This window comes from Colletotrichum destructivum, chromosome 5, assembly GCF_034447905.1.
Source record: "Colletotrichum destructivum chromosome 5, complete sequence".
Taxonomy (NCBI): domain Eukaryota; kingdom Fungi; phylum Ascomycota; class Sordariomycetes; order Glomerellales; family Glomerellaceae; genus Colletotrichum; species Colletotrichum destructivum.
Window position 1 is genome coordinate 4100998 of NC_085900.1, and position 20618 is coordinate 4121615.

General features: G+C 54.8%; 7 protein-coding genes across 7 annotated transcripts; 3 read left to right on the forward strand and 4 right to left on the reverse strand.

The window, feature by feature from the left end:
- Positions 1 to 1435: 1435 nt before the first annotated feature.
- Positions 1436 to 4846, reverse strand: CDEST_08787 (Putative glycoside hydrolase, family 3, acyl-CoA N-acyltransferase, glycoside hydrolase superfamily; the record flags this gene model as incomplete). The annotated part of the gene is made up of 6 exons (XM_062924946.1): positions 1436 to 1453; positions 1519 to 1551; positions 1656 to 2881; positions 2935 to 4209; positions 4282 to 4400; positions 4575 to 4846. The coding sequence occupies 6 exons, from the start codon at positions 4844 to 4846 to the stop codon at positions 1436 to 1438; spliced, it is 2943 nt and encodes a 980-aa protein (XP_062780997.1).
- A 1015-nt stretch (positions 4847 to 5861) lies between these two features.
- On the forward strand, positions 5862 to 7518 carry CDEST_08788 (Putative N-acetylglucosamine-6-phosphate deacetylase, metal-dependent hydrolase). The gene is made up of 3 exons (XM_062924947.1): positions 5862 to 6270; positions 6322 to 6992; positions 7043 to 7518. Exons 1-3 carry the CDS (start codon positions 5893 to 5895, stop codon positions 7311 to 7313), a joined length of 1320 nt encoding a protein of 439 aa, XP_062780998.1. The 5' UTR covers positions 5862 to 5892; the 3' UTR covers positions 7314 to 7518.
- A 476-nt stretch (positions 7519 to 7994) lies between these two features.
- CDEST_08789 (Putative p53-like transcription factor, DNA-binding domain superfamily, NDT80 DNA-binding protein) lies at positions 7995 to 10313 on the forward strand. The gene is made up of 3 exons (XM_062924948.1): positions 7995 to 8363; positions 8492 to 9802; positions 9858 to 10313. The coding sequence occupies exons 1-3, from the start codon at positions 8254 to 8256 to the stop codon at positions 9976 to 9978; spliced, it is 1542 nt and encodes a 513-aa protein (XP_062780999.1). The 5' UTR covers positions 7995 to 8253; the 3' UTR covers positions 9979 to 10313.
- A 92-nt stretch (positions 10314 to 10405) lies between these two features.
- Positions 10406 to 12584, reverse strand: CDEST_08790 (Putative glucosamine-6-phosphate isomerase, glucosamine/galactosamine-6-phosphate isomerase). Its single transcript, XM_062924949.1, has 4 exons — positions 12027 to 12584; positions 11933 to 11965; positions 11314 to 11859; positions 10406 to 11239 (listed from the first exon to the last, which is right to left on the reverse strand). The coding sequence occupies exons 1-4, from the start codon at positions 12204 to 12206 to the stop codon at positions 10742 to 10744; spliced, it is 1257 nt and encodes a 418-aa protein (XP_062781000.1). The 5' UTR covers positions 12207 to 12584; the 3' UTR covers positions 10406 to 10741.
- Positions 12585 to 14167: 1583 nt separating this feature from the next.
- Positions 14168 to 16830, forward strand: CDEST_08791 (Putative hexokinase, ATPase, nucleotide binding domain-containing protein). The gene is made up of 3 exons (XM_062924950.1): positions 14168 to 15689; positions 15751 to 16323; positions 16383 to 16830. The coding sequence occupies exons 1-3, from the start codon at positions 15091 to 15093 to the stop codon at positions 16810 to 16812; spliced, it is 1602 nt and encodes a 533-aa protein (XP_062781001.1). The 5' UTR covers positions 14168 to 15090; the 3' UTR covers positions 16813 to 16830.
- Positions 16831 to 17078: 248 nt separating this feature from the next.
- On the reverse strand, positions 17079 to 18381 carry CDEST_08792 (Putative E3 SUMO-protein ligase Nse2 (Mms21); the record flags this gene model as incomplete). The annotated part of the gene is made up of 2 exons (XM_062924951.1): positions 17079 to 17282; positions 17335 to 18381. 2 exons carry the CDS (start codon positions 18379 to 18381, stop codon positions 17079 to 17081), a joined length of 1251 nt encoding a protein of 416 aa, XP_062781002.1.
- Positions 18382 to 19273: 892 nt separating this feature from the next.
- CDEST_08793 (uncharacterized protein) lies at positions 19274 to 20020 on the reverse strand (the record flags this gene model as incomplete). Its single annotated transcript, XM_062924952.1, has 1 exon — positions 19274 to 20020. The coding sequence occupies one exon, from the start codon at positions 20018 to 20020 to the stop codon at positions 19274 to 19276; it is 747 nt and encodes a 248-aa protein (XP_062781003.1).
- Positions 20021 to 20618: the final 598 nt, after the last annotated feature.

The following is a 20618-nucleotide window of genomic DNA, read 5'->3' on the forward strand; positions in this document are numbered from 1 at the left end:
CTATCGAGGCAACACTACCCCGCTTCATGCACAGTGGCCTCGATGTGGCCAGGTCGCTCATCTCATCTCCCATGATGCAGGCCACCTTCTATGGTCTCACCTAGTCTCACACCACGTCCGTATACACTGATCGTGGTCTGATAGATCATACACGAGAGACGAAGTCCCTTATTCTCCAAATTTTACGTACTCTTTCAAGGCAGTCTCCAAGGGATGAGACCCATGTTCTGTCGCTCGCATAGCTGGGTCTACAACACCCCAGTCGGCCAGAGTTTCCCCGCGAACCACGATTGAACCCCTTTCCATTATCATCCGCATCATGCCTCCTTCCCCCCGTCTACATGCTGTACCCCTCCCTCTCTCGACCCCGCATCCCAGATGGTGGCCATTCACAGAAGCCCAATGCCGCCGCTACGCAACGGTGATGCCCCTTTTCCCAACTGTTCCGCTAATGCCGGCTTCACGTCTTGTGCGGGACCACGAGACCGTCAGCCCCTCCTCGCTGGTCTTCGATTTTCTTGCTTGGGAGGGTGCGTGGGAATTGGGGTAAACATGCCGCCGATGCCGTGGCGGTGTGGTGTACTCGTATGCCATGCAAGACTCGACGACACCCATTCGCCTTCTCCAAATCTCGGTTCTCGCCATTTTTGGGTTTCCCCGGATGCGGGGTGTGAGCAAGGCGATCGCCGAGGAAACTCAGAAAAGGTCGAGGGTGAGGAGACTCGGGAGGGTTGACAGGGGTTTCTGCTGCGAGTTCGGATGATGTTTCCCAAATCAGACGTTTCTTGGTGGCTACCTCATCCTGTAGAGTTGTTTACATCTTCCATGAGGACTTTATCAACCTACCAAGGTTGTGGCCCCGTTGATTTCCCTTGTCCAAGGTAACGGAAATGAGACAGAACCTGTGGAAGCGCAAGCAAGGGGAGTTCGGGGGACTGAGGTCACAGGACGAAAGGCTTCTCAATTGAGAAACGAATACAGAGTTATTCATTAAAAGGCGTCCGAGTACAAACACATGACAAAAACACATAGGCGTGGCAGAGGATCCTGACCACCGGGATTCGCGGGCTGTCAGTACCATTCCCGCACAGCATCTCATCGACATTCGGGAAGCTCACCAAGGGATTCAGGACCGTGTCTCGGGGTGTGACTCTGCGATGCGACTTCGAGGTAATCTTGCATATGTCAAGTACTACTTGCGTCACTTGCAAACATATGAAGTCTCATTCGCCTATATCGACCCAACCAAGAAGATAGACTATGTATCCAAGATGCGGCCGACTTTTGACATGCGTGTATAAATGTATTGACAGACCATCCCGATCTGGGCACAACAGCGGCCCTCTAGGCTACAATATAGTTGGTGATGAAGCAAGAATTATATCCAAAAGGGTATACCGCACTCTGATCCTCCCACGGCGCATCACAGATGTGGCTAGTTCATATCAGTCCACTAAGGAGGGCGTTGGTTAGCTTTCTCTAATGAACATTACGTCCACCGCAGGAAGGAGAACTCACGTTGTCTGGCGTGGTCGTAAGCTCTTCGTATGCCTGCAAAATTTCAAATCCCATCGCCATGACATGTTCGTAAGAGTCGTCTTGCACCTGAGCACTGTTAGTCCTAAACCCTCGTCCGCCAAAACGACTAAGCTTACCCAGCTGAGCACAGTCTTGGCCGATTTGTGCGCCTTGTTTTGCCGCACGCCCATCAAAGTTAAGCCCTGGAGGACCAAAGTATCCTGGGATCCCGGATGTACGACCGGCGCAAGCACGCCCCCGACTCCCTCGTTCCCGTTCGAGAGTAGTGGGGGGATAAAAGTTGACAGCGGGCTGCCTGGTCTACAGATGATGATGGTCCCAATCAACGCGTCGCCCGGTCCCTTTGCCCGCACTATGCCACAAGCTTTGGTTTCCTGCAGAGCACACTTGTACAGCTCCAAGACCTCGGGATTTGCGCAGCTGCCAACGTGGCCAAGGACACTTTCCGCATTATTTAGGCCATGTATCAGGTCAAAACTAAGGTTGGCTCGCTGAATGCTCTGTAGCAGACCCTCGGGAATGCTCCAGCCACTCAGGTCGTTGATGATCAGGTTTGTTAGCCGTTTGGGGAATTGAACATCCCAGCCGTTGTTGGCAAACCAACACTTGACGCCGCCCTCGTCAATAGGGACGCCCAGAAACACGCCTGGGAACGAGGTCCCGAGTTGTATCTTCTTGACGCCCCGCTTACCGGTGAGATAGCGCAAGGCTCGTCGGTGAAGGGAGCGTCCTACTGAGACATTACGCTTGGAAGGGTCAACGAAGATAGCTCCCAGAATACCGATCCCGTCTACCAAGTACGTCGCGGCAAATCCGTACAATGCGTGCGTGCTGCTGTTTCTGACGACAAAGTGTGCCTCTTCAATGTTTTGGTTGAACAACTCGAAGCTCGCGGCCGACATCGACTCCAAGTGGCCCAAATCCACTGTGTTGGCCCGGGCAACGGCTTTGGTAAGGTCTTCGAGCCCATGGCTGTCACGGCGGCGGTCATATTCTTCCACAATCCAGTGTTGACGCGACTTCAGTACCTTTTTGCTCTTTCGCAACGTCCCTGGAAGGGTTCCCTTTGGCGTAATGTATCCGCAAAGAGCTCGTACCAAAGCATGCAACGCAGTCTCTGTAAAGTCGAAAGTACAGATGTAGGTACCGATCGACTTGTCCATGGCAAAGTCGTACGGGGAGCTAACGGCTACGACGATGACGGACTTCTTCTGGCCGCGCGTTCGTAACATGGAACACATCATCTCCACGTGCTTCGTGAAGCCGGCTTGGTACAAGTTCCTGTTGGCGTCCGCTGTGACAATGATGATGCAGGACGCTCTGTGAATGAGGTTCTCGTGGACTACGAGGTTTGGTTAGCTGCGTACTAAGTGTTGGGGGATGGAGCCAACACACCTGGTCTGACTCCATTTGCCGTGTAACTCGTATGGAGGAGCTTTCCATGACGAGATCGTGCCAAAGAGCGCCCAAACTCGCGGAACACGCCTTCTCCACTCATTATGGCCCCCTTCTCTCGGTGAAGCCATTTGTCGTGAGGGGTCGGCGCTAGCCCCTGAGCATCCTTGGCCTGAAGAATGCTCTTTGTCAAGCTTGAAGCCGGCAATGGCTTGACTAGCGGCGTGAGAAGCAGCAACTCTTCATCCTTATGCATCGATTCCGACAAGGGGAGGAGATTCTCCTTGTCTCTGATGACTGTTATCGAGTCGTCGTAAGCTTTCCTGGACAGGGCCATGTGAGATGGGTGTAGCTTAGACAGGAGAGATATCCCAGGTGGGTTGAGGGCTGTCTGCCACGAAGTGCACGTGTCCTTCAATCGTAGTACCCGCTTCAACGAAGTGTAGATCCGTTCTTCGGTGAAGATGCCGTTCTCAACACCTAGTTTGAGGCCTTTGATGGCTTCCAGTTGTACATCGTATGCTCGGCATAGTAGGACCAGATCACATCCGGCCTCGACGGCCATGACGACCCCATTTTGCACCCCGAGCTCATGGGTAAGTGACTCCATTTCGAGACACTCCGAGATGGCAACACCGTCAAACCCCAGCTCTTCTCGGAGAAGATCATCTACGACCTGATTGGATAGGCACGCATGAGACACGTTCATGGAAGGGTTCGAGATGGCGCATCCTCCTACGAACATGGCATCAAGCTTTCCAGTGGCGATGGCATTGCGGAACGGTACTAGCGCGCTCAGGCTCAGCTCTTCCAGCGTCTGGGTGATTATTGGGACATCCAGACTCGACCCCAGGAAGTCCAAGTTTCCATACGACGGAAAGTGCTTCCCGCAACAAGCAAGACCGGCATCGCGAATGCCATTGATGGCAGCGATGCCGTATTGAGAGACCTCTTGGGGGTCGTCTCCAGTGGCGCGGACCCCAACAGGTTGGTATCTGGCGTTGGAGAGCACATCCAGAACAGGACCGAGCATGAAGTTAATGCCACACGCCCCGACTTCGGTCGCGGTAGCTTTGGACACTTCATAGGCCAGTTCGACCCGTCCCGTGGCTGCTACACCCATAGCGCTGGGAAACTGGCATACGTAGTCCTCATCGAAGAGACTGTTGACACCCCCATTCTCTTGGTCTAGGGCGATAAGCAGCGGCTTGGGATGACCGGCCTTGTGAGCGATGGTCTGAAGCTCCTTGACCAACTTGGCCGTTCCTTGAGCAGCTACGTGGTATCAGCATGGATCAACGGCATGCTGTTCCAACACGCCCGTCAGAGTCAATAGGGAGTACTGACATTTCAGGTTCTTGGCGGTCAAGATAATGGTCCCAAGATGGTGGTCCTCAATGAGAGAGCGGATCTGGGGCGTCACTTCGGTGCCGTCCCAACCCATGATCAGCATTTGGCCAATGGCCCTGCAAGGCGCAATAACACGGCATGTCAGCTAGTGGAATGGACCTGGGTCAAATCACTTGCGCCATTCCACCCCCGTACGCGATACCGTAATTGAGAGCTACGACGAAACAAGGGGAGAAGTGCGACTCGGGATGAGATGGTGGATGCGGGTTAAACGAATAGAATCAACGTACCAATCGAGATCCTGCCATAGTGGGTCGAGCTCCATGTTGAGCTGGGCCATAGCTAGCGGTCTGCGACTCGTCACGTTTTGACGCGCATAGTACCTCTCGAGGTAGCGTGGCTTCAGGGGGGAAAGGTAACGGCGACCCTTCTCGGACGTGGATGTTGACGTTGACGTTGACGTTGACTCCCGGTTGCTGGACGAATGTGACCCGGAGCCGTCGCGCGGGACGTGGAGGAACGTCTGTGTCTGTAAGGATGCGGAGGTGGACTGGGGCGCCATGTGTGGTGGATATGGTGGTGGGCTACTGCACCAGCCACGGTTGACTATTACTGGCTGGATAAAGGGTTGGGGTTCGGGGAATTCGATTGGCCGATAACCCGTCAGCATCCGTCCTCGTCGTTATCGCGATAAGCGGGCACTGGCGGTGCGGGACGGGTGGGTCGGTGTATGTGCCGGGCTGGGACGTGTGCTCGGCCAGTACGTACCGAGAAGCCAGCTCCAATTCTGATGTTAGTGTCTCTGATCTTCGGCCTTGACAACGGAACGTTACATGGAGCCTCACCACGTCAAAACCTTCTTTCTGTTCCTCCTTCGGACCCTCCCCTGCTCCCCAAATGATTCGAGGTCTCTCTTTCTCCCACTCAACCCCTGGACGCTCGTCCTTTGAGATGTTCCAACGTCAAGCGTTCAGGGTTCCGACACGATGTGGGGCTCCCTCTCCAATTCGAGAATCTGGAAGTAGTGATGCGTTACGTCGGGTGCTTGGGTGCTTTGGAGTGAAACGAAGCTCCAGAAACGAATGCTTTCTGCCATGTGGACCAACAGTTGGTCAAGTACTTTCTCTGACTCGGAGGGGACCAACGCGGAAAGAGGCAACATGGCAGTGCAACGGCCCCCGGTGCCATCGGGTCTAGCTTTCCCCCACTTTACCAAAGGCACGTTTGATGCCATTGCCAACATACCCGTACACGCTCACACACACACACACGAGTCACCGTCCTATCTCATACCACCATGTGTAGTGGCTATCTCGCTGCGACTGTGGGGGGGGGGGGGGGGGGCGATGACGATGTGCCAGTGCCATGGAAGTCCATGAGACTTCCATGCAAGCCGGGCCATGCCGGCACCCATTGGCTTTTGCCAGTCTAGTTACAGCCGCTGCAGCCACTGCGCCTGGAATAATACCTACCCAACTCCGTCCCTCACTGCCATTTTACTTCGACTTTATTTATGGCGTTGGTAGTGAAGATCAGCACAACACGCAACCACACATCCCGCGTCAATAACCCGGAAGCCAAGCAGCACCCATTGCTCAGTTTGACAAGATGCCCATTGCCATCCCCAAGACGCCTAAAAATGGCATCACAAAATTCACAAATTGTCGCCTCATAAAGGGCGATGCTCTGGTGCAGGAAGATATCTGGGTTAGTTCCGTTACTGGCAAGATCATTCACAGCCAGGCAGCCTTCTTCGACGACCTCTGTCTTCCAGATGAGACCATCAACCTAGGTGGCCGCATCGTGTCGCCCGGCTTAATCGACTGCCAACTCAATGGTGCTTTCGGGTTCAACTTCTCCACACTACTCGAAGACATGACGCAATATGGCAAGAAGGTCCGCGAGCTCAACAGAAAGCTAGTGGCCACGGGTGTTACATCCTACATCCCCACGCTCACCAGCCAAAGACCCGAGCTTTACCAGAATGTGAGTGTATATGAAGCCTTCGGGGAGTCGAGGAATACTAAGTTGTAACAGGCACTACCGTATCTCGGGCCATCGGGAGGCTCACAAGCTGCCCACGATGGTGCCGAATCCTTGGGAGCCCACGTCGAGGGACCGTTCCTCAACCCCACAAAGAACGGCATCCACAATGTCGACGTATTGCAGCAAGCAGAGACATTTGATGACCTAAAAGAGTGCTACGGCGCCGAGAACATAGAGCCAAGCGCTAACGGTGGCACGATCCCGATCAAGATGATTACGGCGGCGCCAGAAAGGGGCAACATGACCAAGATCATCCCCGAGCTTCGGGAGAGAGGCATCATCTACTCCATTGGTCACTCAGAGGCGACATATGAAGAAGCGTCGGCGGCAGTGGCTGCAGGAGCCACGATGATTACCCATCTCTTCAACGCCATGCGGCCTCTTCATCATCGCAATCCTGGTGTCTTTGGCGTTTTGGGCATTGCGGAAAGCCTAGCCAGGCCGTATTTTGGTATCATTTCCGACGGCATTCATCTCCACCCGACAACGATCAAGATTGCATTCAACGCCCACCCTGATGGCTTCATCTTGGTGACGGACGCTATGCACATGATGGGCCTCGCTGACGGCTCATATCAGTGGACTAATGGGCAGGATGTGAACAATATCATCAAGGTTGGCTCCACGCTATTGCTGGAGGGGACCAACACCATTGCTGGAAGGTAAGTCTGCGCCAACTTGGAGAGAACGGATCATAACTAACAGCTGATAGTGCCGTCACCCTGATGGAATGTGTGAACAACTTCCTCCGATGGTCCGGCACGGGCATCCCTAAGGCGCTGAAGGCCGTGACTGCGACGCCCGCAGCAATGCTGGGTCTTGATGGCGTGAAGGGCTCTTTGGAAGACGGAGCCGATGCTGACTTGGTCATCTTCTCCGAGGAAGTGAGAGACGGCGCCACGCAGCTGGTTGTGGACGAGGTCTGGAAGGCCGGAGCAATAGTATCAAGCCGGAATGAGAGTCAATCGCCGATTACTCCGTAGAACGACGGCGGACTGCACGACCCAAGAACCGGAGGATGTTTGATAGAGCAGCAGTCGAGAGGACAGTAGCTTCGGGCTCAACAATACAGTAAACTGTATAAGCATAGAATTGCCATCTGAATCGTGCTGTTGTAAGTGGATGGCAGGGCAGATGAAGTTTCGAATCTGGGCTGTAGGCTGTGGCGATTGGAGGGCAGAAGCAAACAAGGCATCCCCCACCCCTTACTCAATTCCAACGATTCGTGCAAAAGCATGGTTGTACGACGTCGTGTTAGATTAGAGACACCGACTATCGGCCGCGAGAAGAAAAGAAATATTCAAAAGGCTAGGTTGGCAGTGCAGCGAGATGAAAATTGCATGCTCCTTAACTACCTACCTTCGGTACTGTGAAGCCAACACGGAGAACACTGTGTGTTCGGGGGTCGTCTTGCGCAGAATTAGCCCTGCCGGCTCATCCCTGGATCCCCGCATCTCGCAAACCGGCGCCAGCACTTTCTCTGTCTCCAACCCGCCGCGGGGGTGCTCCAAGTCGGCTACACCCCCCAATTACCTCCACAGTGCGATTCTAGCTGCAGCCGTCAACAAAGCACAGCCAATTAGTGTCATTTAGCGGCCTGATAGGGGTGGATGCAGCTGCCGGTCACTCTCTCTGGTGACTCTCCACTCTTTTGCTCCTCTCCCAAGAGATCCCTCTTCTCCATCCCTCTTTGCTCGCACAAGACATTCGTTTGGGCCAGCTCCGACTTCACGAGCTGATTTGCTTTTTTCTTTGCCCAGCTTTGAGTGGTTGTGGCCTTCCCCTCATTTTGACACAAGACTCGTCCGAGTAATATCTAGCATCCTTGGGCCGCCAACAGCCGTTTTCCCAGCTCGCGATAGCAGCACAAGGCGTGGCTTGCGCATCGCCGGCCGGCGCCTGCTCTACACGTCCTACCATGCCATGGCCGCGTTCCACTCAATGTCATCCGGCGCGACGTCTGGCGATGGCATGACTCTGAACAGTGCCGTGGTGGACGGTATAGATGCTTCCCTGTTCGATGACTCTCTGTTGTAAGTACCAGCTAGCCACAACGACACGGTAGAAACGTGCCTCGGGGACATCCTTCTATTTGTCGGCGTGTCGCAACCATGGGGTGAAAGCCAGTCTGGCCAGGTCTGACCATTTCTCATTGCTCCAGAGATCCTGCAAACGGCACATTTCCCACCATGTCGTTCACGCCGACCTACGACTTCCAAGACTTCTCCGCCACGGGCTTCGAAGACCCTTTCGCATACTCGAATCGTCAGTACGAAGTCCAACTCGCTCCCGAGGAGTTCAGCCAAGATTCCACCACACAAGAGCTGGACAGCAAACTCTTGGGCTTTTCGGCGCCCTTGCTAAAAGCTGCAGTCGTCGACGGGACCGGCCAGCATGTGGAAGCCAACATGTCGGCCGAGCTGTACGGCATGTTCTTCGTGGCCGAGGACGTCTTTGGCGCCGAGAACAGCGGCAGGCCGCTCGAGCTGACATGCTATCGGAGGAATCTGTGGCAGTGCTCCGGTCAAATTACGCTGCCGCGGCACATCACGCACATTGTAGACGAACAGGGCCGGCAAATCCCCATATTCGAGCTGGCGGCTTCGATAACGGCGGTCGAGTCCATCGAGGGCAAGGCGACAGAGATCATCTCGATACCTTGGAAGAGTGCGCATCCGATAGGCGCCGAAGAACCGAAGTCTACCGGCGGACCCCCTACTATTGTCTTGGACCTTGAGAATGGACAAGAAGTAGATGCGAACAGGGTTTCTCTGCCTTTGTCATGGAAAAGGCTGCAATTCAAGCACGCGACGGCCAATAACGGAAGGAGAAAGGGTCTCCAGCAGCATTATTTGGTGCAGATCAACCTATTGGGCAAGCAGCAAACCGGCGAGTACGTCAAGATTGCCGAGGTACACTCTGGGCCCGTCATTGTTCGAGGCCGTAGCCCGCGGAACTTTGACAGCCGAAAAGATATACCTTTGACCGGTGGGGACAAAAAACTTGGGGGGAGAAGCAATAGCGACGCTTCCGCAACAACCGTCAAAGAAAGCAGCAACAGCAGTGTACCTACTCCAGTACTGAAATACCAACAACCCCAAGGCAGCGCCCAGCAACCAGCAGACTGGGCACCGCCGCAGATGTACCAGGACCCTGGCAGGGGCCCACCTCCGTCGAAGAAAGTGGCCATGTCGCCGGGAATCAACCGGCCTCCCATACCAGCCTGGTCGTCAGAGACATCGAGGCCGCTGGCCAGAGCATCGACTTCGAGCTCGGCACCACGGGCAGGGGTTTCTGGTCCTATCAACCTGTCTCTCTCGGAAGACGAGAGGAGCCCCAACAGGTCCAACTCGGACGTGCAGAGCCCGCAGTTCAGCAAGTCGACGGCGGCCGCAGGGCACCACCTGAGCCAGAGCCCCAAGGAAGAGGACGACTTGCTCTACGAATACTTTCCGCTCAGCGTGGATGACTGGTAAGGCTCGTCGCAACCTTTGTCTCGCCGTCTCTCGCTGACCAAACCGTGATAGGATGCCACCGGTGGAAGCAATTTACCGACCTCACGTCGTACACCACACCATCGTGCCACCCGAGATCAAGGCGCAGCAACTGCGCAGTAAGGCAAAGCGATACTTCACCGCCGAATCGTGAACGCCATATCCGCTTGTCATTTCATCTACATCTAGTTCTAGACGCTTTTGTCCAAACCCAAGCTTTTGAATTACGACGGGGTCTCGTGGTAAATTTCTGAATGAACTGACGAAGCTATGCGATTTTTTCTACTATTGTTTTCTCTTGTTGTACATCATATTAGGTAATGACAAGTCTGCTTGATCTCGGACAGAGAGAGCCAGAGCAGGATGGAGGTGGGAGCAAATGGGAAATAGGGCTGCGACCGGCACAGTTGGTTATGTTATACCCCAGTCTAGGTGAAGAAGTATCAAAAGCGAAGAATATCAGACCCCGTTCGACTCCCGTTGGAGCCTGGCTATCCTTAATCTTGCATCTGCATACTGCGAGACATTCATGATATTTATCGGACGAAACCTCCTTGGGAAAATCTATAGATCTTCGACTTGTTTAAATGGGATGTTTTTCTCCTTCTATTCCTTTCAATGCTGCCCGTCCTCATGACATTCTCGATGGACGCCACACCACCCTTATTTAAACAATGCCACGCTTGACAAGTACAAATCTCATGCGCCCCTTTATTCCGGCTGTGGTCTACTAAGCATGCTACATTCTGATACCGGCCCAAAGTGCAGATTTTCGGAAACATTCCCAAAAGAAAAAGAAAAAAGACAAAAAAAAAAAAAAGATTTGCCACTCGAGCTGAAGAGAATTTCCAACAGCACCAAGATGCTTCCAACTCCCGAATTCCAACTTCCCTTCTTCTTTTCCCGCCTGCTTTCGATCAAGCGCCGACGGCATTCACTCGTGACATCATCTGCTGCTCCGGGTTCGGCGTCAACCGCCGCGCGAGCGACGGCTCCGGAATCCTCGAGGCCATGCGGTCAGGGACCAAGTCGGGGGTCACCGACCTGGACTGCTGCTGTTCGGGATTCGGCGTCAGACGGCCCGCAAGCGCGGGATCGGGGATCCGCGTGGCCATTCTGTCGGTGACGAGGTCTGGCGTGATGGCGCGGAGCTGCTGCTCCGTCGGCGACTTGGTGCGCGAGGCCATGTTCTCGAAAACGAGCTCAATGTCAGGCGACGTGGAGCGGATAGGGTACTCCGTTGCCGGTGAGGCGCGCAGCAGGCGGGAGGTAGTGGGCTGCGGGTGTAGGATTGTCGGAGTCTCGACCTCGTCAATGACCGTTACCGGCACTGGGCCTGGGCCGGTGCGGATCTTCGAGGGGAGGATCTGTTCGAAGCCTTGTTCCTTGGCGACCTTTTCGATGCTCTTGAAGTACTGTTTTTCTCATTGTTAGCATCTCGGCGGTGTTTTGTGTTTGATTTTGTTTTGATGGGATAAGAATCTCTCACCTTGACTGTCTTGACCTGCAGCTCCAGCGTCGCGTCCTCGTCGACGACAATCATGGGGTGGGGGTGCAGCTGCAAGCTGGAGAGCGTCCACATATGGTTCACACCCTGCTCGATGCATCTCTGCAGCGCGAGCGCCTTCTTGGCGCCGAGGATGATAGCGACAACCTCCCTTGCCTCGAGGACAGTCTGCACGCCAACCGTAAGGGCGAGCTTGGGAACCTTTTCGACATCGTTGCCGAAGAAGCGCGAGTTGGCGAGGATGGTGTCGTAGGCGAGCGTCTTGACGCGCGTCCGCGAGGCGAGGCTGGAGCCAGGCTCGTTGAAGGCGATGTGGCCGTCCTCGCCGATGCCGGCGAGGAACAGGTCGATGCCGCCGACGGCCTTGATCCTGGCCTCGTAGGCGACGCACTCGGCCTCGAGGTTGGGGGCGTTGCCATTAAGGATGTTGACGTTGTTGGGGTGGATGTTCACGTGGGAGAAGAGGTGCTTCCACATGAAGGAGTGGTAACTTTCTGGGTGATCCCGGGGGATGCCGACGTACTCGTCCTGGTCAATGTTAAACAATCATGACGGTGTTATACACGGTACGAGACCGTCCACTGGAAAAGACTTCACGCACCATGTTGAAGGTGATGACATTTTCAAAGGATATCTACGAGTACACGTCGTGAGCCGCAAGCCTTCCACACACAACAGAGAGATGAGGATCTTACCTCACCAGCCTTGTATTTCTGAACAAGGATCTTATACACCCCCAGGGGGCTGCTTCCCGTCGGCAGGCCTAGGACGAACGGGTGAGCCGGGGTAGGGTTGAAGTGCTTGATCCGGTCAACGACGTAGCTGGCGACGTACTCGCTGGCAGAGTCGGCGTTGTCGCGGATGATCAGCCTCATCGTGGGATATTTATATACGAACGGGGACTAGTGTGGGTTGCAACGATACGAGAAAAGCGTCAGGTCGATAAGAGTGGCAGGCAGGGCTGGTGAGCTTTGGCTTTGCAGTTTTGTTCTCAACAGGGAGAAAGGTCAAGATACAGAGAGCTCGTAAAGCTGACGGGGCCCTTGCTTATGAGGGACTACCTCAACACCGAAGTACAGCGACTGCAAAGTTTGGCGGTTCCCCCTTCCCTTGCTTCCCTTGAAGGGGGGAGGGTCCCATTCGTCGCGGAGGGCCTGACATCACAGACCTGCAGAAATCAGCGCCAAAGTCTGCTGAAGATTTCATCAAACCACCCCGCGTGGTGGTGGTGGTGGAGGTGGAGGGGATGGAACGTCACTGCTATCGGCGGTGTTTGAGGAGTGGAAAGTCCCACCACCGGGGCGGGCATCCCACAACCGCCGAGGAGGAGACATCATCATCAATGTTGCCAGTCGCAGGTGCCGACCGAGTCACCTGGGTTTCAAGGATTGGATGGCAAGGCTCCAACTCCAGCAGCCAGCGGAGTCGGCTGTCGACATGATAAGCAAGATGGGCAAGATGGGCAAGATGGGCAAGATGGGCAAGATGGAGTCCTTCTTCGATGGTCGCCGTCATTGGCGATTTAGACTCGTCATGAACCGAGGTCTCCCGGGCAAGGTTGGGCATGGCTGTCCAGTAGTGGTGGTGTCGAATGAGCCATGCGGCCGGGTCAACATCCCTGGTATGGCCGTGGGGGAAGGTCACCAAAGAGGACCTACAGTGTGGAGAGATGTTGATACACTCACTACTTGATATGAGCAAAGTTCGGGACGCCATGCACGGGTGGCGACGATGGTCGAATATTGTCGATATGGACCGCCGGTGGCGGAGGAGGGGCTATCGTTAGGTACCAAACGTCCGTGACGCGAAACCGGGACCCTGGTTCTGCGATCTGGAGGCTGACGACACATGCACCAGCGCTGCTTGCTGCTACTAGAACTGCGCGGGAAACGGGTGTGGGTTCCGTGCTTTGCATGCAACTGATACATGGGGGATCGAAGAGGCGCGGTCTAACGTAGCGGGCACGGTTCCCGCTCTTCTTCGGCTGGCTGCGCCGGAGGAGTACATATTGGGCGGCTCGTGCTGGTAGTATGAGACTGTTGAGTTTCTGGTTATATCGTTGGAACGGTCTCCGACAACGATTCAAGTGTAACGATTCCAGTTGTTGAGTGGACCGGCAAGAAGCATGGAAAAGTGTTTGATGGCACGGCCTTGATGGATGGACGCGGCAAAGGGAAGAAGCCGCGTTGATCCGGAGCCAAACGTCGAGGCCAGGAGAAGCTACATCGCGCAGCCGGTGGAATCATTGAGATGCGGACGTGTATCGTCGTCTTCTCAGGAACCACCCTGGCTCCCAGGACCCTCTCTCAACTCTCGTTTTTCGTTTCTCACTTTGCGTTGCGCTGTTGTATCGTTGTGTTGTTGCATCTTTCTTCTGGGCCATTATTGGTCGTTGCATGTCGCTTGGGCAGTGGATCTTAACAATTTCCCACGCAGAAAGAAAGAGCGGGTGGGTGGGGGGTCTGGACCCTTGGACGTTCACTGTGTGTCTCTTTTGGCAGGATAGGAGACATGGGGCAGGACGTTAAAGGCAACGTTACAGCTGGAGCGGCGATTTCCTTTCCCCATCCACCATCTATCATACCTTGAACAAGCACACCAGTCCACAAGCACACCACACTAACCCAACCCAGTGGACAGGTTAAGCCCGGTTTAGGGTACTTTGGGCCCTGGGGCGAGAATTGTGGCTCGGGAGAGGCGTCGAACCAGCGTGTCCTGACAGCACGTCTCTCCGTTGATTGCCCGTTCGTGACCTGGCCTGGACTGTCTTGGTGTTGTGTCCAGCCAGCACTTTGCGACTAGAAGTCTCAACCATCCCCTCGTGTCAGTTAGTTGATTGTTGCACGCGTTCGGTTTCCCGTCTGTCTCCGCTTACCGGAGCTCACCTAAACTCTCTCCTCAACCCTCTTTTTCTCTCTCCTCTCACCAGCAACCATCTCCAACCCTTCACCATCCATCCTCCAAACCCACCTTCTACTCCATCCACCCGTCCATGCATCAACACGAGCATTCGGCCCCCAAGTGACGTGGATTGGACCATCGGGCCTGGATTGGACTAGGCCAGATGAACCTTGTAGCGGCATTGGTATTGGGATTGCGGTGTGTGTGTGTCGCCCCATCGCCTGTGCGACGTTGAAGAGAGAAGCTCCCATCGACCATTCCTGTTCTCACCTTGTCTGGCAGCAATACATGGTGTCGCCTCCAGCTGCCACTGCACCTCCCTTCCTTCTCATAGACAAGCCAGTGTTTCTCTGATCCGTAATATCCATTGGGCGTTGGTCGTTGTCGCCATCGTCTTGCCTCTCTGCAGTTAGTTATTCATCCCACTGCCGGGCCCCGTTGGATACGATACGACGTCCCCAGCCTGCGCCAACCCCCGAACGGTCGAACGACCACCACCCGGTAGGTTTCATTCCTGCTCCATGCACACACACACACACACACACACACACACACGCAATCCCCCCCATCCATCCTTCCTCGGATTGTGCCTGTCGATCCGCTACCAGTCCGCCGTGGGGTCCCGGTTTAAACGTTGTTTGCGACATCTTTGCGACCCTCCTCCTCCTCCTTCACACGAAATCTCACTTATCTCGTCCCATCTCGCCGGCCTTGTCCCCAGTTGTCATGGCTCGTGCCCCGTCCCGTTTATTTACAGTCCAATATCTCGTCAGCTAGATAGATGGTCCAGCATCGTCCACGCCTCTTCCGTTCGAACCCTTTTCTTGATCCAGGCAGCAGTGTCATCACCCCCCTGCCATGACCACGTTTCCAAAGTCCTTCTTGGCCGCTGTCGTCAAGCAGCTGCTCCGGGGCAAGTCTTTGCTACAGGCTCTTATTGCCTTCTGTATCACCCCTCAGTCCGTTTCCGGGACCAGGCCAACAGTCGAGTGCTCCAAGACCGCACCGACAACAACATCGACACGGAACGTCGAGGAGTTCCTGAAGGAGGCCGAAGACCTCCTCATCGGCCCCTTGCTTGGCGATGGCCTCCTCGAGTTGTCCAATGCTCTGAAGGCCCAGTTCAGGGACAAGCTGCAGACGAGCATGGCCTGCATGCTCCCGTCGTACAACCATCAGCTCCCCGGCGGGCACGAAGTCGGCCAGTATCTGGCCGTGGATGTGGGCGGATCGACGCTGCGTGTCGCATTGGTGGAGTTGCGGGGCCGGGACTCCAAGGGGAGCGAGAGCGAGATCGTGCGGATGAGCTCGTTCAAGATCAACAACGACATCAGGAATCTGGAGGGCATGGCCTTTTTCGACTGGATGGCTCAGAGGATATGGGACATGGTGTCTCAAGACGGACAGGACACTTCACGGCCCATGCCTATTGCCTTGGCTTGGAGCTTCCCCATTGAGTAAGTCTTTGTCGTTGTACTTGAATCGCACGCGTCCTGGTGGACTAATTGCCTCCTCCAGGCAAACATCATTGAAAGGTGGCCGCATACACGGCATGGGTAAGGGATTCCTCGCCGCCGAGGGTCTCATGGGACAAGACCTCGGCGAGGTGATCGAGTCCGCCTGCGCGGCGAGGGGCATGAACGTCCAGCTGCGCGTCATCCTCAACGATGGAGGCGCCACGCTTCTCTCGCAGGCCTACATCCACCCGGCCACGCGGTTCGGCCTCATCCTCGGCACCGGCGTCAACATCGCCGCCTACCTGCCCGTTTCTCTCATCGGGAAGCCCAAGTTCGGCGACCGGCCGCGGGAATGGTGGGACGAGGCGCGCGACGTCATCGTCAACACGGAGCTCGGTATGTTCGGGCAGGATGTTCTGAGCGTGACGCGTTGGGATGCGCTGCTGAAGCAGGGGCATCCGAGGCCAGATTTCCAGCCTCTGGAGCAGATGGTGAGCGGGTACTATCTCGGTGAGGTGGTGAGGTTCGCCTTGGTCGAGGCGATCCGGACGACGGGCCTCTTTGGCGGCGTCGTGCCCAAGTCGCTCAACGAGCCGTATTCTCTTGCATCGGAAACGATATCTGCCATTGAAGGGTAACGCTCACACCTCGAAGGTCATCATTCACATGAACCCATTGCTAATTACGTGACAGAGATACGACGCCGTTGTTTACGTCCTCCATCGATCTCTTCGTCGCACGCCATCCCTCGTCTCACACACCGACCTCATCTGACATATCGGCCCTCCGTTCCCTCGCGTCCTTCGTCTCGAGGAGATCGGCCGCCATTATCGCCGCGTGCCTACACGCCATCTGGTCCCTCCGCCTCGAGGCTCTGGGCAGGGAGGAGCCAGAGGACGAGTTCCCCGACAGGCTAGGGCAGGAGTCGGGTCTGGTGCGGACGATGGTCGCGTACAACGGCAGCGTGATCGAGTACTATCCAGGCTATTTGGCCATGTGTCAGGGTTACGTGGATGCTCTGGTCAACAGGAAGGACAGGAGCATCAGCCTCGTGCCAGCGAAGGAGAGCTCATTGCTGGGGGCCGGCGTTGCGCTGGCGAGGACGTGCAACGCACCTGCGTGAGACTTTTGTCGCACCCGCAGGTGGAGTAAACGTAGATAGACGGGAGCGGTTAAGTTGCACGATCTGTGGAGTCGGCGCGTAGGTTGCATGGCGAGGGACTAAAAACTGACATCACGTACATAATAACAAGGCGCGAATTTTCCGAGTCCAACTCAATGGATGTCGTCAGAGGTTCATGTTATTAACTTTGGGTATCATCACTTCAATATTCGTCCCGGCAACGCCTTTTTGCCTGTAGGAGATGGCACAGGTAACAATGCCAGCGCTCACTCGTCGTCAATCTCTTCAACCTTGCGCTTGTGACTCTTGGAGCGAGCCTCACGCTTCACCGGGCGAGGCTCGTCCTCATCTTCAACGTCGGAGCTGCTCTCCTCGGCCTCCTCCTCGTCGAGACGTCGCTGTTCTTCCAGGGCACGCTTCATCTTGCGCAGAATCACCGGGTCATCATACAGGTCGTCGAGACCCAGTTCCTATAGATCTGGTTAGTCAGAAAATTCTCGGAACATCACGAGAAGTACTTGCCCTGGAGCAGCCCGAAACGGGACACTGCACACGCTCGTTTGGAGCCTTGCGCAGCATGTCGACGATCCACTGTTTCTCGTACGTATGGCTACACACGTTGTTGCTGACCGGGTTCTCAAACAGCTGCATGGATAGCGGGCACCTATAATCCCTGACCTCGCCAGCGATAACAATGTCCTCGTCGCTCTGGTCGGCCGCTTGAGCGCCGGGTTCATCCCCAGTATTCGCGGGGCTGCGGCGCATTGGCATGATGGGGTTCCCAGCGTTGTCGAACCAGTGCTTGGCGTTAGGTAGAGGCATCTCCGTGTCGCCGTGCACGGCATCGTGCCAGAGCTTCTTGAAGGCAGCATAGTCATTGTTCAGAGCATAGCGTTGGTATGCGGTTTGGCGCTGGTATTCGCGGGCCTTATCTGCGCGATTCTGGCGGAGAATGTCGATGACGGACTGGTCCGGCGGCGGGAGTAGGTCGTCCACGGCATCGCCATCCTCCTCTGCATTTGAGTCGTCGGCATTGGCTACCGCACGTGGACGTCTGCGCTGTCGCGGCGCTTGCTCGGGGAGGGCCTGGAAGTACGACACCGTATCCGTCAAGGCGGCCTTCTCGTCGTCGAGTTCGATTTGCCTGTCGATGAGGTCACGAAGGGCGGCCTCAGCCTCGGCCGTAAGACGTGGAATCTCTTCTTCGAGGGCCGCGGTATGGGCTTCTACGTCGAGCTCGCGCTGTGACTTCTCCTGGCTTTCGAGATCGTTGGACTCGGCACGCTTTTCGGCAAAACGCTTCAGGGTCTCGTGGCGGGTACGGATGGCGTCGTTGATGCCGACGACGGAGAAGCCAAGGTGTCGTATGGAGGTCTTTACGTGGTTCTGATAGCGGTGAACATCACGGCTGTTCGAGAGGTCCGCGATGGCACGCTTAGCCTCCGCCGAGAGGGGACAGGCAAGGGTCTCGTATTCGGGGAGGTCGCTTCCCGGGACATCGTCGTCGTCGTCCACTACTCTTCTTTCGGGCCGCCGCTGGCCTGGTCGACGGCGTTCCAAAATGGGCATCGTTTTCAAGAGGGACCAGATTCCGAATTTCACGTCTCTGGTCGACCGCGCGCTGCTTATGTTAATGACAGCTGCCTGAAGGTCTGAGATGGATGGCATGAAATCAATCTGGCAAAGGCGACAAAGTGGAAAACGCGAAGGACGTGCCGTAGCGCGCCTGTGGGGCGGATCGTGCACCGGTACGTACCTATCTAGTGGAGGTACCTAGGTAGATACCTTTTGGGTCCACTGCGGGGTGATCCCTGCATCGATATCCAGATGAACGAACGTCTTGCATGCCTTCAGGATCATCCTAGGTACCTACCTACTCAGGTAGTTTTGATACTCTACCACCAGCTTCGGAAGACATACGTTGCGGACGAATACAAATTCGTTCTTAACATGTCCTTTGAATTTCGGCACTTAACAACACAGGACCCGGCGCCAATAATATTTCATTGATCGGATCACTGCCATTAGAACCAGCATGGCATGGACGACGACTTACACCCTGTAAAGCAATCGATATTCGCGATCACTTTGGTCCTACGGTCACCAAGATATCTCCATCGGTCTGTGTGTAAGAATCAAGACCTGTCAAACAATCGAATTGGAGGGACAAGAGAGATGCCTAATGCTCACTTGTCTCAGATGACCTGGTTGGCTTCTGGAACAGCCTCACGTTATCGACCTCGGTTTTTGTCAAAGTCGATGCTCTTTTAACGCATTAAATTCTGTTGATATGTCTTGGTTTTGAAATTAGCCTCACTTAGACAGGCTGTCCTCTGATATTATATCAGCTTCAATTCGTGGACCACCTTGTCACTCTCGCGATGGTTTTTCCCCCCCTTTCTTTTACCCCATTGACAGTGGTTGCTGCATTCCATCCGACATCGGCTTCGTGATGCTATAGTCACTCCTCATCTGCCCAGTGGACCATGGTTTCCCTTCCCCTCGCCCTCTTCATGTCATCGTACGCCCTCTGCCTGTGCCAGATTTCAGCAGCCTTCTCCATTAATGGAATCTTCCATGGAGGGAGCTCAACTGGATTCACGCTGACACAAGCTTGACGGTAAAGTTTCTCCACATGATCTGCCTCTACCATTACATTGGAGACGGCCGTGATTTCTTGCTGGAGCTTCTCAATTTCCTCATCGATGCTGTTGATGCGGTTTGTGATCCGCCCTCTCTGATAAAGCCACTCGTGAGCCTGCCTCCGAGCCTCGGGACAGACGCCTTGCCACTCCTCATCCTCCGGCGGCACCTCCTGACCGACCATAAACATGGCATAGTCGTAGGGTGCGATGGACCAGATAACCCCGTCCAGAACTTTTCCGGCTTCTCTGAGGGAGTGAGCAACGGTAACGCGCGAACTGAGCTTCCTTCCAAGTTCTTCGAGCATGTTTTGTATAACCTGGATCGACAAGGGAGAGTGGTAGAAGCGGAGTAGTTGAGAGGTTGGGGATTCAGTGACTGGTAACGCGTCCGAGTAGATATAGTCGACAGGGCCAGGCTCATCCGCCCTTTTATCTTGCTTCTGGAGTTCATGCGTATAGTTGTCGTAGAGATATACCTCGTCTCCCTTGACGTATCCCACGATTTGCCCGTTGTGGCGGAGCGCTCTGATATTGGGTGATGTATTAGAAGGATTGCCTGACATTGTTGCGGTTTTTTCAGAGGTGGGTCTTCTTTGGTCGTTGTCTTTGACTCTGGTTGACCTGGTTTATACAGACTGGTTCCTTGAAAGCCGCAGGTTTTAAAACGAAATAATAGATACTTCCACGGCAGTACTGTGATTGTGTGACGCTTCTGGTTCCAGTGAATAAATACAAAGTATTAGTTCGCCAGTGATTCAGGTTGCGGAAAGTGTCATCAAATCAGTGAATTGGGTTTCAGACAGCGCACATCGTTATCATTGGTCAAGTTTTCTATGATCGATTGCCCAGTGTATTCGGATATGTCTACCAAATCGAAGTGTCGGTGAACATGACGGACGGTATGGTTCGTTTTCTGTCCAGAAATGGCGATTGCTTTTCATTAGTGCCCAGCAACGCCTACATTCACAGCCCCTTTTTGAGCTGTCTTGTAGCTGGGAATGGGATTTCTCGAAAGATACTCCACAGCTGAAATGTTATTGCTAGATGGTTAATTGAGTAGCAATGCTAATGATAGAAACACATTTGGTTACCGGACACTCGGGACCCTTACATCTCACTGACAACCACATACGACAGCTTGATGGGTGTATGACGTTAGAT